The 17,815-nt window shown below is 40.7% G+C and overlaps 1 protein-coding gene across 2 annotated transcripts in view; it reads right to left on the reverse strand.

The window, feature by feature from the left end:
* Positions 1-826: 826 nt before the first annotated feature.
* The window catches only part of narfl (nuclear prelamin A recognition factor-like), a 32,952-nt gene continuing 15,963 nt past the window's right edge, over positions 827-17,815 (reverse strand). For both annotated transcript variants that reach the window (XM_068055761.1, XM_068055763.1), the window contains exons 7-11: positions 17,258-17,387; positions 16,129-16,201; positions 6,630-6,767; positions 3,474-3,631; positions 827-2,236 (exon numbers count right to left, since the gene is read on the reverse strand). In XM_068055761.1, coding sequence (XP_067911862.1) covers positions 1,995-2,236; positions 3,474-3,631; positions 6,630-6,767; positions 16,129-16,201; positions 17,258-17,387 — 741 coding nt within the window. In that variant the 3' untranslated portion in view covers positions 827-1,994. The remainder of the gene's footprint in view (positions 2,237-3,473; positions 3,632-6,629; positions 6,768-16,128; positions 16,202-17,257; positions 17,388-17,815) is intronic.

Here is a 17,815-nt window from a genome sequence, read left to right on the forward strand (position 1 = left end):
ACTTCTTGCAATTTTCCTCTCCCACCACTCGTCTCTTCCTTGACCCAAATCTGTACTTAATGTTGTGACTAATTTTGCAAATGAGTGCACACCAGAGAACAGTACTTAACTTTTCAGGTAGGATTTTTTAACCATCTAGAACTTAGACCTGTAGATAAAAACAGCATCATAGAATAGAATCATGGTCATCAGTTTTAAAGATCATAAGTTTAAAAATTATATGGATTCTGATGAGCTACTCCACAGAACTCTGCCTATGGTATACAGTTACCAAAAGAATTAATGTTATGATTCAAGGAGATACAATTCTGTGCTGTACAACTCTGACTCTAAAGGGGAACTGTATGTAAGGCCGTTTACTTTTGGCTGTGGCACAGCAAATTAATTCTTTAAAATGGCTTCTGTAATATAAAAATCAGATATTTCACAATGTAAAATTTGGCCTTTTTTGTTGCAATGTTAAATTTAGGCTATTACTAGTGTAATTTTTTCATGTATTTAAAAAAAATAAGTATGGTATACTTTTTAGCCACACAGAATAAAGACGTGTTACACTTTGTTTTGAATGTTGAAAAATAATTATTTACCATTTACAGAATTACATATGGTATACTGCTGGCTGGCACACTGGATGACCACCTTTATCAGGTTTTGTACTTAAATATACAGTTTGTAAAAGAATCAAATGCTTGCATTTTCTCACTTTAAATTTCCCTTTGTGGTTATATTTTCCTTTCTCGCCTCTAACGACAGTGCTTTTAAAAATGTAGTTTGTTCACTCTTGCAGGCAAGAGTGAAAGTAGGGAATAAATTCCAGGAACAATAATTTATCCAAGGCTGCAGTCAATATTTCTGAGAATCTGAACCCTTGCCTTATCTTATTAGACATGATACTGAAGTAGGTTAACTGCATACAATACATTAGTCGAATCTTAATCACTACCAATTTTGTAAATGATCAACATGAAGAAATGTTTTCCAGTATTATTTACTGTATTATTTTAAAGAATGTGCTCCATTTATCAACTCTGATCAACATAAGGACTTGCTCCCAAAATGGGCGCTGGGAAACTTCTAAGTGGCAGTAGCTGGTACTGCATTTTCCCAACTTGGACTCATCCAACTGCTATTCAGGACCAGAATGCATGCAGAATCCCTATGGAGCTGCTTGCCTGTGGATATTGTCCCTGATACTTTCTGCCTGCATGTCTCAATGGGGAAGGAAAATAAAAACTGCCATTGATTTTCAGGTGACCAGCAGACAGTGGTGTGTCAGTAAGTTGCACATGGTGAACAGTTCACCCATCAGAGGGTTGAAAAATAGGGCACCAGAGCCTAGTTGGTGCAGGTAGGTTTGAAGCAGAAAATTAGACATTGCACATTTGTGGTATCAGGAACGCTAACTTTCCTCCTGACCAACAAAAAACAATTATAAACCTTAAACTAATCTTTCTTTGAGTGGCCTTTAACGTACTTCAAAATTGCATCAGGGTCCTTGTAACATGATGGAACATTCACATGGGCTAATTAGGCTCCTGCCAGTTTCTGGAGGTCACCTCTTTCCCCTTTCAAGGTCTCCACCAAAATGGCAGTAACCAAAGCAGCAGCAGCCACACAGCAGTTAAGTGCTGCAGCAAAATTTATCATGGTATCGGCTTGTTCTCACCTGGCAAAGTAAAAAAATACTCAGCTGAATGTCTTTGCAGAGTTACTCTTGTACAATTACCCTGTTCTGAGCCACTGAACGTGACTGCTTATTGTGAGCCATTGAGGAACACCTCTCATTTTCCTTCCACTTAAGACTGGCAGAAAGTCAAATCAGACTGCAAGTTGAACATCCATTTCTAAATTGTAAATCTGTGCCTTAAGAACATGAAGATTTAAACACAAAAACAATTCTCCAAATATGTGTCTTTCACATAAAAGGTATGACAGCGGATCTTGTTGATGCCCACCATGTGTTTTCAATACAGACTTTGACGTGTTAGGTACGGCTACCATTTAATGTTCAAGGCATTGTTCATTTTCTCCACAGTATGGTACTGTGTGTGCAGCATTTTCAAGGTTTTGCTGCAATCAGCACCCCCAAACCACTGTTCATAGAGCTTCTTAATGGAGTTGTTTGCTTCAGGCGCCTGGACCTTTACACTTGTGTAAAGTTCTTCAACTTGCTGCAACAAATCCTTACTGGACTCAGATCCCTCTGTTCGTATTTGGCCACCACCATTGAGACAACCTGCAGGCAGCAGCAGATCTGATTAATTAGTAATTTTTTCCAGGAGAAATTAATACATTAAAAAAGCTTTAAATTATATTTTAAGGAAGCAGAATTACACGCTCGAGCATTTTGTTTCAACCTTTAAATTGGTTTGAGATAATTACATTCAAGTTTAAATGTCAATCGTTGTATAGCTGTAATAAGCCAATTAAATACCATGCACCTTCAACTGAAAATGGCATTGCCAATAGGAATCTGCTGCAAGTGCTAACTTATTCAGAAATACTAAAATTAGCAATCTATCTATAATTAAAAATCTTGTGTGCACATTTCCTGTCCATTGCAACTTCCCATTTTCATATTTATAATGGAAACGGTCAACATGAACTTGTGTTGTAGATACAACCTTTTGCACTGGAGATTATGTAGTACCACATATCCAGGAGCATGTAATTACAGAGTAACAAGTCTACACAATTGGCTTCCATTATAAATAGGAATATTTAAAAGCAACTATAATAATAAAAAGGACAGAATGTAGTTTAAAATGGACACAGTTATGTCTGCGCACCCAGGGTACATTAATCTGCCCTTTAATCCTTCTTCACCTGAAGTCTATGTTTGGTCTTAATCCCCTGCCATGTGCAATGCCACAGAATAATAAAATATTAAAAATGTTCACTTCCTGTCAACTTTTACATGTCCACATTTAGAATAGAAACTGGCCATTGCAAATTATCCTTGTAATTACACTCCAAAGTCTCAGAAGAAGCACTGCAGTACTGCCACTGATAGGTGTCTTTAATTACAGCACAATACATTTACGTAGACAGTTTCCATTATAATGTGGGCATTCGGAATTAACAAAGATGAAAGCAGAGACAGAATGTATGACTTTAAAATGAGGATTGATTTATATCCAATTAGTGCCCACTTTCTAAACCCGCTGCACCTGAAGAGTATACTTGGTCCTGACTCCCTGTCTGCAATGGCATGGAAAAAAATGACTGGAGGTTTGTAAAAACTCAAAGAATATCAAAAACTTTAAGGCACAAGAAAATGCACTGGAAAAAATCTTGGAAGAGTGCAAGACATCAACCTGAATTGCACATTGCGTTTCAAAACAAAACTCCCATAGACTTGAGTGATGAGACCATTTATTTATTCTGCCACACAAGATGCAGCAAACATTTCTCACACCTATTCCCTTCTTTGCATCTCTTCCCCACAAAAAGAAGTTTCCCTGAAATCTTACCTGAAGGACAAGCCATCACTTCCACATAATGATAGGTGGACTTTCCACGTTTCAACTTCTGCACCAGGTTCTGAATATTTCGGAACCCATAAGCTAGTGCAAAGCGGAGTAGAACACTCCCATCCTGTTCCAGTGTCACCTCCTGGAAATCTTTATTCCTACAGAAAAGAAAGATTACAGCTAGAAGTATTATTGTCCAATACTTATATAAAAAAAATGCAATGTCAAGGTGGCTACTAAAGCTGTTTTGGAAAGTACTCTGCCACTTCAAATGCTCGCTGCATTTGCAGGTGATCTGAAGGGAAGGGAACAGGTAGATTAGGGCAGTTTACTGCAAAATTACCAGCTGTCATGTGACTGGTACAGCAATTGTGGGTTGCAGTATTAAATGTGCTCAAATACACGTTTTCCTCAACATTTAAGGGTCAGGTAGGTAGGGTACTTCTGAATGCAATATAGTTTTCTTTACAACACAAAGTTCCTCCAATCTTTTATTTTCACTGCTCACATCTTAGCCTTCACTGTTGCCTGACAATCATTCCAGCAGCAACATCCACAACCAGTTAAAGAACTGCAGCTGAAGAGATTCCTGTAAACCTTTTGCCTTGCCTCTTAGATTGGCTAGCAATGAGTCCAAACAGACAAATTTAAGACAGCTACAAAGTTAATAAAATGCTGTTCCTATTAACCAGCTACAGTCAGTAAAATTAAAAAAAAATTCAGGATATTTCTGTAGGATATTGGATATCTAAGTTACCTTTAAAACCTTGTATGCTGTGGGTTTTTGGACAAGGGGAACTAATACAACACAAGATGGAACAGGGACAACACATCAGCATGGTAAAATTAACCATTGAGATTCTTTGGTTCAGTGTTGCGGTCATCGTGATTTCTCCTTTCAAATTTGTGTGGCTGACTACTGATCAACCTAAAGAACAAATGCAATTAGGTCAACAGAAGTTAGTCTCAAGGGACATTTAAGAGAGGCAGGTCTTTCGTACTGGACATTTAAAGCCCCTTATATTAAGTAAAGGTAACTTCCTTTGAGTCACAAATGACATCCTATATGACTGTGACAAAGGTGAAGTTTCCCTCCTTGCCCTGTCTGCAGCCTTTGACATGGTTGACCACACTATCCTCCTCCATTGACTCCCCACTGTCGCCCAGCTGGGTAGGACTGCTCTCACCTGGTTCCATTATCTAATTGTAGCCAGAGAATCGCTTGCAATGGATTCTCTTCCTGCTCCTGCACCGTTACCTCTGGTTAAAGGGTGGCTACCCGACCCCGACGGGACCCAACGACATGTGTCGTGTTGGGGTCGGGTTGCACTTCCGGATCCGGCATTCGGGCTCGGGTTGGGTCGGACAAGCTCCATCACAGGTAAGTGACTCCAATGTTAATTTAATTTTTGGACTAGAAAGGTGGTTTTATTACAGTTATTTTAAGCTTGTGCAGATCAGCAAAGTGAAAAATGGAAGGCACGTTAACTGATGGTCGGTTCGGGCATGGGAAAAAAATAGAAGGACTCGGGCTGGGTCGGATGTGGTTCTGTCAGGCTCGGGTCGGGTTTTTTTTTTTTTGCAGACCCGAGCAGGCCTTTACCTCTGGTATCCCCAAAGGATCTTTCCTTGGCCCCATCCTATTTCCTGTCTACATGCTGTCCCTCAGCAACATCAACTGAAAGCATAGCATTATATTTCACATGAACACTGACAATACTCAGCTCTACCTCATCACCACTTCTCTCAGCTCATCCACTATTGCTAAATTATCAGACGGCTTATCCAACATCCAGTACTGGATGAGGAGAAAGCTCCAAACTCCGTTCCCTAGCTACCAACTCCATCCCTCTCCCTGGCAATAGTCTGAGATTAAGCCACTCTGTTCGCATTTGACCCCAAGATGAGCTTCCGATCTCATATTCCTGCCGTCATTGAGACCGCCTAGTTATACCGCTGTAATATCGCCAGATTTTGTCCCTGTCTCAGCTCATCCACTGCTGAAACCCTCATTCATGCCTTAATTACCTGGCTGGTCTCACATTTTACTGTCTGTAAGCTTAAGGTCATTCAAAACCCTGCTGCCTGTCTCTTAACTTGCACAAAGTCCCATTCCCTGTGCTCGCTGATCTAGACAGGCTTCCAGTGAAGCAACGTCTTGATTTTAAAATTCTCATCCTTGTTTTCAAATCCCTCCATGGTCTCACCCCTCCCGATCTCTAATCTCCTCCAGCACCACAAGCCTCCTAGACAGGTGTGCTCCACTAATTCTGACCTCGAACATCCCCAATTTTAAAATCGCACCACCATTGGTGGCCGCACCTTCAGCTGCCTAGGCCCCAAGCTCCGTAATTCTCTCCCTTCACTTGCCCATCTCTCCACCTCGCTTTCCTCCTTTAAGACACTCCTTGAAACCTAGCTCTTTGACAAAGCTTTTAGTCATCTGACCCAGTATCTCCTTTTGTGGCTTCGTGTCTTTATAATGCTCCAGTTTTATGATGTTAAAGACGCTATATAAAAACAGGTTGTTGCTGTGTCAAACCAGAACACCATAATCAAACAAAAGCAGAATGAATGAATGAATCATAATAGCAACTGTTCCTTTCTTGCCAAATAATGGTTCTGGTAATAATTTGATCAATTTGGTAATGTGATCAATGAAAGACTATCCATTTAATTCGACTCTTTTTTAAATAGTTAATCTTCACAAAATTATTAATACTTACCTGTTATAGAAGAACGGGTACTGAATTGGGGGCAGCAAATGCTCTCTGATCTACAGGACTTCTGTTTGCCTGACCCTGGGTGGCTCGGCCCAATATCACCTGGATATGTGGTCAGATGCATCACAGCTGAGTCCAATGCTGCCCTCATCGGACATGCACATTAATGGCGGAGGACACCAGATGGCAGCCAGGAGTGGGAACCCTGGCCAATATTCTCCCTACTAGTTAAGAGACACTAAAGCAATTGTAACAGCCCTAGCCCATATCCTGACTAAGATGTTAACTCAGTATAAACTGACCAATGAACCAGGGAACCTTCTGTCTGTATGACTCATTAATCATACTCACTGAGTGATAAGGAAAATCAAATCTTTGTAGTTTAGTCGAACATACAAGAGAAATAAATTTTAGTAGAGGTAAAACCACCTACCTGAGTGTTTTATAGGTAATCTCATGTACTTCAATTCCAAAGAGCTCCTTAGCAGCATGCTTGAAAACATGTTCCAGATATCCACCAGAACCTCCGCCAGAATGACCAATAACTTCAGCTTCGGCCCCACTATTGAACCTAAAAGACAAGTTGTATTTACATGAATTCCCAAATTCCTTGATGTTGAGTCAAACCCAAAGATACAGCATTATAAGTGGTTCAAACAAATAGTTCAAATGTGAAGGAAATGTTTCAGACATGGAGATTGTAATATACTCAAAGGGCAACCTCAGCAAAGCCATTTTTGAAATTTTAAAAAATTGCTCCCCAGAATTTATTCAAAAGTTTCTGAAAATTATATTACTGCTCTGAGATAAATCTTCGTGTTAATCAATGATCAGTTTCTCCTTTTTTTTTTAAACCTGGTGGATGTGTGGTCTTGTTCCTGTTGAAACAGTTACCAGTGGTAGTGAACTGCAGGTTAGACTAAATTCTCAACACTCCAGGTGCTGTACTTGCTTTCAAGTTAACATTAATGTGCCACAAAGTCAATGAAAAGGTGACATTGGTGCAGTATAACATGCTGTTCCAAGGGTAGTGTCAGCATTTAACTTGAACTATTAGTATGCGTGGTCACTCACAAAAGCAACACATTAACCTGACTTTGGTGGGGTTGGGGGTGGGGGGGCGGGGGTAAGGTTGGGAGGAAGGGAGTTGAGTTTGGGGTAAGGCATGGGTGCTAATAATAGTAAAATATTTTGTTTCTTAGCACTGAAATTCCTGACTTGCTGTGCGCAAAAATTTCTCATCCATAAAATGGCAAGTACAGTTGTAAACAGATTTTTAATTGAACTTGAGTAACCTTTATCAACATTCTAAAATTACTCAAATGTATCCAAAAACAGTCCATAAAAGCCTCTGAAACATTTATTGTGTAAACACAGTTGAAGTGCATCATTATTGTAATGAAGCTCGTCTAGAATCGGAAGGAAGAGCTATATAAACCATTAGGACACTCAGATGCAAGAAAGCCTGGTTCTGGTACGTAGTTTGATATATTTAATTGTTGAGGACACAAACGATAAAGTCAAATTATAGATCTATATAAACTACAGCAGTTAGATACATGTGGCTAACAATCTTTATCGCCCCAGGTACCATATTAGCGTTGAGCTACAAGCAACTGAAATTCTGTGTTATAAGCATTACTGCATACTGTGTACAGATATGTTGTGATGGAAGTCCAGTATTTCATTTTATCCGTCCTCAAATCCTGTGACCATCTTGAACGCTTATGTACTGAATTAGATGGATAATTCATAGTAAAGTGACTTAAAATGTCTTGTTACCTATCAGATCCCACTTTCTTTTATTTGAATGTGGAAGTAGGTGCATTGATTTCAGCCAGTTGTGTAACTGTACTTCAAAGGACAACAATAAAATGTTTGGGTCATGTCCTAAACATCGGAAAAACCTGGAATTTAATAAAGTTAATTTCTGCAAGAGTTTGAACTCCACCCAGGTAGCTGAAGTGTTATGAATCATCTTGACTATTACAATCACACATCTGAATTGCATAAAAAGCAAACAAAAAGCCTGCAGCCATTTCAAAGAATTATTACTGCTCGAAAATTCAATTACCTTCTGTAGAGAATATCTTTTCCAGGTTTATTTTTAGCTGCAACTGGCTTGTTTACAGGAAGCCCGTAATGCTAATAGCCAAGTGTGGCTCCCATCACGTAGCTGTGCGGAAATTGTTCTCATCAATAAAAGCATCAGACAGGTCCGCTCTGATAAAAGTGGAGTTTGGCATTTACGCTCTGCTGTCCCAGCCAAGTTCAGTGACTTTTGCTTACCTTCCTACAAACTAATTAAGATAGCAACAGTAACGGACAGAGTGGAAACACTGCCTTTTGACTCGTAGACTACGCCAAAAAAAAAAACCCCTCTTAAAATGTACAGAATTCCTCAGCCTCGGATAGATCAAGTAATCTCTACTGATTTAAATCAACTGCAACAGCCAATAAAGGGCTCTCCCCAACAGCCAAGAGATTTTAAGCTACAAGTAAATAACTATGATCAAAACAGATCAGTAAAGCTGAAGATCCTCACAAAAGTCCCAAATAAGATTGACCAAACATTTTTAAAATATCATACATGAACATTTCAGCACAGTGGGGCAAAGATCGACAGGCACATATGATGTAGCAAAGCAATCTCCCAATATCAGCAACTGCAAAAGCCTAGTGAACCTGCAAGATTTTTCAGTGCTCAGTAACAGACCAATATTGGGAACAACTTGCATTGACATAGAACCTTTCGTAAAACAGCCCAAGGACTTTCACAGGAACATACTCAGACAAATATTGACGAGTCAAAGGAGATGATATTAGAACAGGTGAGTAAAAGCTTGGACAAAGCAGTAGGTTTTAAAGCGCTTCTTGAACAAAGGAAGCTAGGTAGAGAGGCAGAGTTATTTATGGAGGTGGTGCCAGAGTCAATGGTGCAGCAATTAAAATCAAGGATGTGCAAGGAGCCTGAATTGGAGGAGCAGAGATATCTGAAGGTTTTGGGGCTCAAAGAGGTTACAGAGATTGGGAGAGCCATGGAGGGATTTGAAAATAAGGATGAGAATTTTAAAATTAAGGCATTTCTTTACTGGGAGCCAGTGTCAGTCAGCGAACACTGGGGTGATGGGTGCGAGTCAGGACATGAGCATCAGAACTTTGGATGGCCTCAAATTTAGAGAGAGTAGAAAGTGGGAGTCCAGCTATGAGGGGGTACGAATAGTCAAATCTAGAGCTAATGAAAGCATGAATGAGGGTTTTAGCAGATGAGCTGAAGCAGAGGCGGAGTCGGGTGATGTTGTGAACATGGAAACAGACAGTCTTAGGTGACAACGTGGCTATGTGGTCAGATGCTCATCTCAGGATCAAGTACGGCACCAAGGTTGTGAACAGTCTAGTTCAGAATCAGACAGTTTCTGTGGAGAGGGAAGGGGTTGGTGGCTAGGGAACAGAGTTTGTGGCAGGGACTGAAGGCAATAGCTTCGGCCTTCCCAATATTTAGTTGGAGAAAATTCCTACTCACCCAACACTGGATGTCGGACCAGCAGTGTGCCAATTTAGAGATAGTGAAGGGGTCAAGAGAGAACTTTTATAATGGCTATGCTGTAGATATAACCAGACACTAGTTTTTAAATGCATGTAGAAATGGAATGTTGTGAACCATTCAACATTTTCTAACATACAATAGATGTGTCCCGTCATGTTCGATACCAAGTCGATTTGACTATCTGAAGTAAAAAAATACATTGCATTTTGGTGTTTGCAGGACAAAGACAAAACAATCTTGGCTTCTGTTAGATTGCCTAGAGATTTTGATATCTGTAGAGAGGCTGTTTGCAGCTTCCTGAAGTTAATGATGTGTGACAGACAAGATGCCACCAGTATGCTTTTCCAGCTCATTTCTTGTCGGGGAAATTCTGGGCTATGGGTGCAGTCTCTCAAGATATAATTTGTTTCTTTTTTTTCCACTGCAAGTGGTGCGTATGAAGGAATGCTATGCTGGAAACTGCATTATATAGGTCACAGTCAGAAAAGAGACTGTACAGAATACTAGGGATGAATGATCGCTTAGAGGCACGTGTAGCTCAAAAGGAACTTGTCTGACCTGAATTCAGCAATTTAATCCTGGTCAAATGGTAGTTTTTGATTTGTTATTCATCGTTTCTGGAGTACAATTAATTATTTCATGGTTACACCCCTCATGTGGAATAATCTAATTATTTCAAGACAACAATAATTTCATCAATAGAATAAAAATTAGGCTGCGTTTGCTGACAATGCTACCACTAGGTTGCGCTGCAGTTGCACATGCACAAATGCAGCATGTGCCACTAAAACGTCACAGTCTGCGACTTCAGGCAGCTGCCAGGACTAAAGATGGCGTCGCTCAAATAATTACACGAAGGCAACCTAACCTAAACAAATGGCAGCACACAATAGCGGGAGGGAGAGCGTGAGTGGGCCGGGGATGGGAGGAGCGGAGCGGAGCGGTCGGAGGGAGGGGGCAGTGGAGCTTGACGCATGGGTGAATACCCATTGGAGTTGCATTGCTGTACATGTAAAGCACATGAGCAGAGGCCGACCAGGCGCGTTGCCCGAAGATGACCATGTCACACAATGATGACCATGTCACACGATGATGACCATGTCACACGATGTCATCGGCGCATGCGCTAACCAGTCCTGGCAAGTGGGATCGCAGTGCACGCGCAGAGAGCAGGAGGCCGTCTGCGCATGTGCGCAGCTTGGCGCAGCCTGATGACGTCAGTTGCCGGCTGTGTTGTCAGGAATCACTTTGCAAAAATTATGAGTGCACTTCTGCACAGGTGGTATATTTAGACTTGCACAACCATAAATATATATTCTATTAAGGATCATGAATTGAATATTTTAGCTGTGGGAAAGGTTTCACAATTTTCTTACCAAAAATAAAGATAAAAATATAATTTTTGAAAAATTCAGTTGCTTGGCTGGATCTGCTGTTGTGCTGATAGAAGGTTGAGCAGACAATGAGATTCCACCCACTTGTGTGCAGACTCCATTTCCTAGACAGCACTGATGCAAGAACAGGGTTGAGCTACTGTTATCTGGCACACCAACTGCTCTGAAGACAGGGCAGAAGAATTCAGGGCTCCCCATATTTGGAAACAGACTATTTAATTGTAAGAACAAAAAGGAGCAGAGCAGCAACCTTTGCAAGAATGAGTTCTGTATAAAATGCATTTAAAAGTTACAACTTTAGTCTAAGAATATGGATGCATTACCATGTTATCAGCATGGAAGCTTTTCAAAGCTGCATCGTGATTGTTTACAGAATACGGTGGAGGAAACTGCAAGCTTCCTGGAATTAATGACGCCTGAACTCTTGCATTGCCATTATTATAGTGAAGCGCCCAGATGGTGAGGTGGATACTAAAGGAAAGGGAGTGTGCTTTCAAAATACAGAACAGCCAAATTATACAACACTTTGAATAAATTCTAGATCACCAACGAATTTGCTCATGAGAATGTATTCAGTAATCTTTCAAGTAAAGTACGAGAACAAAAACAGCTACTATAAAATTTTAAATGTAATTTATATAGAACTCATTCTTCCGAAGTTGCTGCTTTTATTCTTAGAATTAAGGAAACTATTTCCTAATTTGGATAGTCCTATTGAAAGGTATGATAGCACGTGCACGGAATTTCCAGCATATGGCACCATGGATTCCTGAATTCTTTGGTCAGCTGTGTTACAATAGTCAGGCAGATTCTATGACTCTATGATAGGTGGCAAAGTACTTTCCCAAATGCAGGCAGTATAGTCAATGAGAATTACTCCCGTGCTGTGTTGTCATATTTTCTGGCATCTGATTTACAGCACTTCTGGCAGATTTCTGGGAGCCACCCTCTGGGCCACAATCGGTGCATGGCTCAGAGAAACGAAAGCTGGAAATTGAATGGAAATATGGTTTCCTCTCAAAGCCTGGTGAAACGTGCAAGGTTGGTGATTTAACTTTGGGCATGGCCAATATTATGTCTTTAATTAACCTTTAAAAATGGACAAATCATTAGAATAAATTGCCCTCCAATGGTATTATAGCATCAGGTTTTCTCAACTCTGCACAGTTCAGCATAGTATTGGATTAGTGAATTTGTCTTAAAAGTATTAAGATGATGTTCTGCTACAAATTAGTGGACAATTCAGTTCATCCAGAATTTCTAAAAAAAAAAATTAGTCTTATTTTTAGTGGAATTTTCAGTAGCCTAGTCATAACCAGTTAAAGAGATGCCATAAAAATCTTGCCACTCCTCCAAATACTGTGCTTCAAGGATATGAGCAGAACAAAGTTAAAAATATTTCAAACTGATGACACTGGAAAGAAGAAAAATAACTGAGTTAAAGGTGCTATATAAATACAAGCTGTTGTCAGAATTTACCTACATTATCTATTACACCTGTAGGTATTGCTGTAACAGGTAAATTAGGTGTTCTGCTTTTGATCTAAAGTTATTGACAGGCTCTCCTCATAACTGTTTTCTTACTGTGAGAATATGTACCATCAAAATTTGTTTCCAATCTGCCTGCAATTGCAGGCTCTAGCCAACAGGAGACACAATCAAATTTCTGAAAATTCCTCGACTCCAGCACCATATTGCTTTTATGGTTTCCTCAGAAAGAATTTGATTTTTAATTTTGTGCTTGCTCCCTTTTTTAATCTTTGTTCTGACAGTCTTCCCCACTCTCTTTTCATCTTCACCTTCGGAACTCGACATGCTTCTACAGCCGCCCTTCACTGTTTTAATCAAGTAGTGAGGCTCCCATTCAGAATTTGTTCTGACTTCAGAATTTCTGTGGCTCCTGCTTATAGATAATATAAATAAATTCTAATTTTATAATCACTGGTTTCAGTACCTAGGCTGTCCTGATCCCACCTCCCCCCCTCTCCATGTGCTGTAATCTACTCCGCTGACAAGTCTCCCATGATGCCTGTCACCATCCATCCTACTGCCAAGTTGCAGCCACCCCATTACCGAGAATTCCCATTGCCATCCTAGTCACATGAGCTACATTCCCCAAAGCCAGACCCTGCTGCTCTGAGAATTCAGCTACCAGTGAATGCAGGAGATCACAAGTAAGTAGTCAGTCGTGGCTCAGCTGGTAGCACCCTTGCCAGAGTCAGAAGGTTGTGGGTTCAAGGCCCACTCGAGGACTTCAGTATAAAAATCAAGGCTGACACTCCAGCGTAGTACTGAGTGCTGCACTATTGGAGGTACTGCCTTTCGGATGAGAGGTTAAATCGAAGCCCTGTCTGTCCTCTCAGAAGTCATCACTGATGTCCTGGCCAATATTTATCTCTCAATCAACATCACAATAATAGAGTATCTGGTCATTATCAAATTGCTGTCTGTGGGAGCTTGCTGTGCACAAACTGGCTGCCCATGTTTCCTATATTAAAACAGTGACTACACTTCAAAAGTACTTTGGGATGTCCTGAGGTCGTGAAAGGTGCTATAAAAATGCAAGTTTTTTTTAAATAGAGGACGATGGGCTGGCAATGAGTAACCTCCTCCCCCCCACCCAACAAAAGAAATTCCCAACCTACAAAGATATCACTAGCAGGTGGTGAGGGATCACAGGATAGCAAAAAAACCTTTTTATTAAAATGTCAAAAATCACAAAGGATTTGCAATTGCAAATCTATAATATCCATTTCTTTGAATTTGATTTACAAAGTGCTGCACAAATGGCTTAGCAACAATAACTTTCCCTGATCCCGAGGTTTTATTTACTAATTTATTTAGCATTACGTGTATTTTAAGTAAAGCAGTAGTCTTATTTTGTGGGGAGCACTTTTCTCTTTATAGGGAGAGTTCACAGCTCCCCTAACCCTTATTTCTCTCCTGCCCTTCGCCTCTCCTCCTCTTTTTCTCCTCCTCCACTCCCCCGCACCCCCACCCCCCTCCACTTTGGCCCCCTAGCTATCTTTTGTCTGGACTTACCAAACTGATTCTAACAATGTATCCAGTTCCCTGAGCTGCAATCCCTTTCCTATGCCATCTAGTAACATGAGGCTCTCTCCTATTCCTGCAGCTTCCAAGCCTGTTCTTCCTTACCCTTCCTGCTCTACTCACCTCCACAGCCTCTAATCCTGCCATATCATCTTCTCTCAACCTCTAACTTGCTGTACCTTTTCCTATCTCGAAAGCTCCTCTACTTTCCTCTTGGCTTCAAACCCCCCTCTAGCCTCTTCTGCCCTCCAGTGTCAAGATCCTTCAAACTTCCCCCCACCCTCTAATTCCACTTAGTGTTGATGCACAATCTGCAATGCCACAGAAGACTGAATTGTACACCCAGCAATATAGGTTAATAGTTTTGTTTTCACCTTTAACTGAGGAAGGAGTGTTTTGGTACACTAATAAATGCTATTATATAGTGATAAAAAATGAGTTGAATCTCACAATCCAAATACCTCCTCCCTCAGCAGAGAGCTCTTGATGTGGGTTACAGACAAGACAGGTAGCATTCTTGACAAGGTGAGAGAGGGGGGGGTGGTGTACATGGACTTCCAAAAGGCATTTGATAAAGTGCCACACAACAGGGTTGTCAGCAACAGAACAAAAGGGACAGTGACAGCACAGAGCCAAAGTTGACTGAGTGACAGAAAACAGAGTAATAGTAGCGAACGGTTGTTTTTCAGACTGGATGACCGTATACAGTGGGGTTCCACAAGGGTCAGTAGTAGGACCACTGCTTTTCTTGATCTATAACAATCTAGACTTGGGTGTGCAGGACACAATTTCAAAACTTGCTGATGACACCAAACTTGGAAGTATTGTGAATTGAGAGGATAGTGACAGACTTCAAGGGGATATAGACAGGCTGATCGTGTGGGAGGACATGTGGCAGATAAAATTTAATGGCTAGAAGTGTGAAGTGATATATTTTGATAGGAATAACGAGGACATGATAAAATAAAGGGTACAATTCTAAAGGGGGTGCAGGAGCAGACAGACCCTGGGGTATATGAGCACAAATCACTGAAGGTGGCAGGGCAGGTTAGGTTGAGAAAGTGGTTAATATGGCACATGGAATCCTGGGCTTTATAAATAGAGGCAGAGTACAAAAACAAGGAAGTTAAGGTGAACCTTTATAAAACACTGGTTCGGCCTCAACTAGAGTACTGTATCCAATTGTGCCACAATTTAGGATGGATGTGAAGGCACTGGAGATGGTGCAGAAAAAAAAATTACGAGTGTGATTCCAGGGATGAGGGATTTCAGTTACATGGATAAACTGGAGAAGTTGAGGCTTTTCTGCTTAAGAGAAGGCTGAGAGGAGATTTGACAGATGTGTTCAGAATCATGAGGGGTTTTGGCAAAATAGACACAGAAAAACTGTTCTATTGGTGGAAGGGCTGAGAATGAGAGGGCACTGATTTAAAGGTGACTAGCAAAAGAACCAAAGGCAATATGTGAAAAAAACTTTATGCAGCAAGAGGTTGGGATCTGGAATGCACTGCTTGACAGTGTGGTGGAGGCAAATTCAATCAGGGCTTTCAAAAGGGAATTGGATAGTTATCTGAACAGGAAGTTATTTGCAGGGCTACAGGGAAAGGGCAGGGGAGTGGGACGAGCTGAGCTGCTCTTGCAGAGAGTCGGCAAGGATACAAAAGACCTCCTTCTGTGCAGTAATCATTCTATGTTTCTATAATGGGAAGGAGGAAAGCACTAGCCACCAGTTCCAGGATAGTGATAGTGGAGATCAGGTAAGTACATGTCACATTGCTTACCTGCACCCTCAGCAGATGGATGTCAAGGCAAAATTAAATAGAAAAGAAAAATAACTTTAAACCTTGAGTGGAGATTTTTCTTTTTAAAAATAAATGTTTTGTTTAAGTGAGCCATTGATCAGAACCTAACCTATAAAGCTACTAAAGAAACTGACTTACATTGTATCCAGTGGCATCGGCTCCACGTTTATCAAGGAAAGCCCTTCCTGTTCTAACATTTTCAACACTTCACCTTCAAAACAGAGATTCCATCATTAGTATATCACTGAGCACAACTTCAAAATGAGTAAATGACAGCCTGTACAGGGATGAAGCCCTCACAGAGGAAACCAATCTCCAATCTGAATTATTTCAATATAAGGAATAACTAAGATTCCTTCCAGGTGAAAGGTGCCTTTATGATGCTTTCTGTAGTGCAAACTTGTTTGAGTCACATCACCGTCAGAACATGACAAATACCTCCAGAAGCAACTCCAATCAGATAGATTAGAGATACAGCACTTAAACAGGCCCTTCGGCCCACCGAGTCTGTGCCGAACATCAACCACCCATTTATACTAATCCTACACTAATCCCATATTCCTACCAAACATCCCCACCTGTCCCTATATTTCCCTACCACCTACCTATACTAGTGACAATTTATAATGGCCAATTTACCCATCAACCTGCAAGTCTTTTGGCTTGTGGGAGGAAACCGGAGCACCCGGAGAAAACCCACGCAGACACAGGGAGAACTTGCAAACTCCACACAGGCAGTACCCGGAATCGATAACTCATAAGCAAGTGAAAGATGGCCTTGCGAAGATACCAATCACACCATGACTGGTTATGACACAGATGAGTGTGTTAAAGGTTTCAAGGAAAATAAGTTGCAGCTGCCATCCAATGCTATTTTGGCCACTGCTGAAACCGTATCTGTGTAACTTGCGTTTACTTCCACTGATTTCTCCATGAACGTTATGTACTAAAATTTCACCACTAGGAACCATGGAAAACAACATAAACCCATAGAATTGAATACCAGAAAGATTTGCTGAAAGTTCACAAAGTAGGCGGAGACTTGTATATATGTTTGACTTTTTGACAGACTACTGGGGCATTAAACTGGCAATTCAGCTGATTTAAAAACCTTTTGGTTTGACCCATGGAATAGTATTACAGAGGGAGCACAACCCCGAGTGAAAATAGAGGAAAGGAATAACAAGATAACAAAGGCAGGCAAAGCATGACAGAAGCATCAATGTCACTAAGCATAACAGGTAAGCCTGCTTCAAGCTTTTCTCACCAGAAGTAATTACACAGTCCACATCCCTTGTCTGGTATTCCTTGCTGAAGAAATCTTCCCTTGAAGCCTCTAATTTTTTATCATAACATGGCATCACTGTTACATGGTATATTTGATCGGGTGTCATATTCTATGGGGAAAACAGAATACATCACACTCTGTTGTTTTTCTACTGGCCTCCTGCTTCATGCGTGTAAATACCTATATTCTCCACCTAATTCACATTCCATACTAGCTTCAAATGAGAAATTTTCAACACCCAGACAACAAAGAAAATCCCAACTTTGAAGGAACATATTTCAAAAGGAATCTAGAACAGTAGGCCAATCAGCTCCTCAAGCCTGTTCTGCTATCTAATTAGATTATGGCTAATCTATACTTCAATTCCATATACTTTTATACCATTACTCAATGTACCCTCTGACTTTTTTTGGAACATACAAGCAATTTAAGTGCATGAACCCATTAAATGTTTTTGCATGACTGCACACTTGCGATAACTTAAACGCAATGGCCTGTGCAGGAATGTTAAGCTTAGAAGGAACACTGCCCTTACCC

The sequence above is a fragment of the Heterodontus francisci genome, chromosome 24 (genome assembly GCF_036365525.1).
Source record: "Heterodontus francisci isolate sHetFra1 chromosome 24, sHetFra1.hap1, whole genome shotgun sequence".
Classification (NCBI taxonomy): Eukaryota; Metazoa; Chordata; class Chondrichthyes; order Heterodontiformes; family Heterodontidae; genus Heterodontus; species Heterodontus francisci.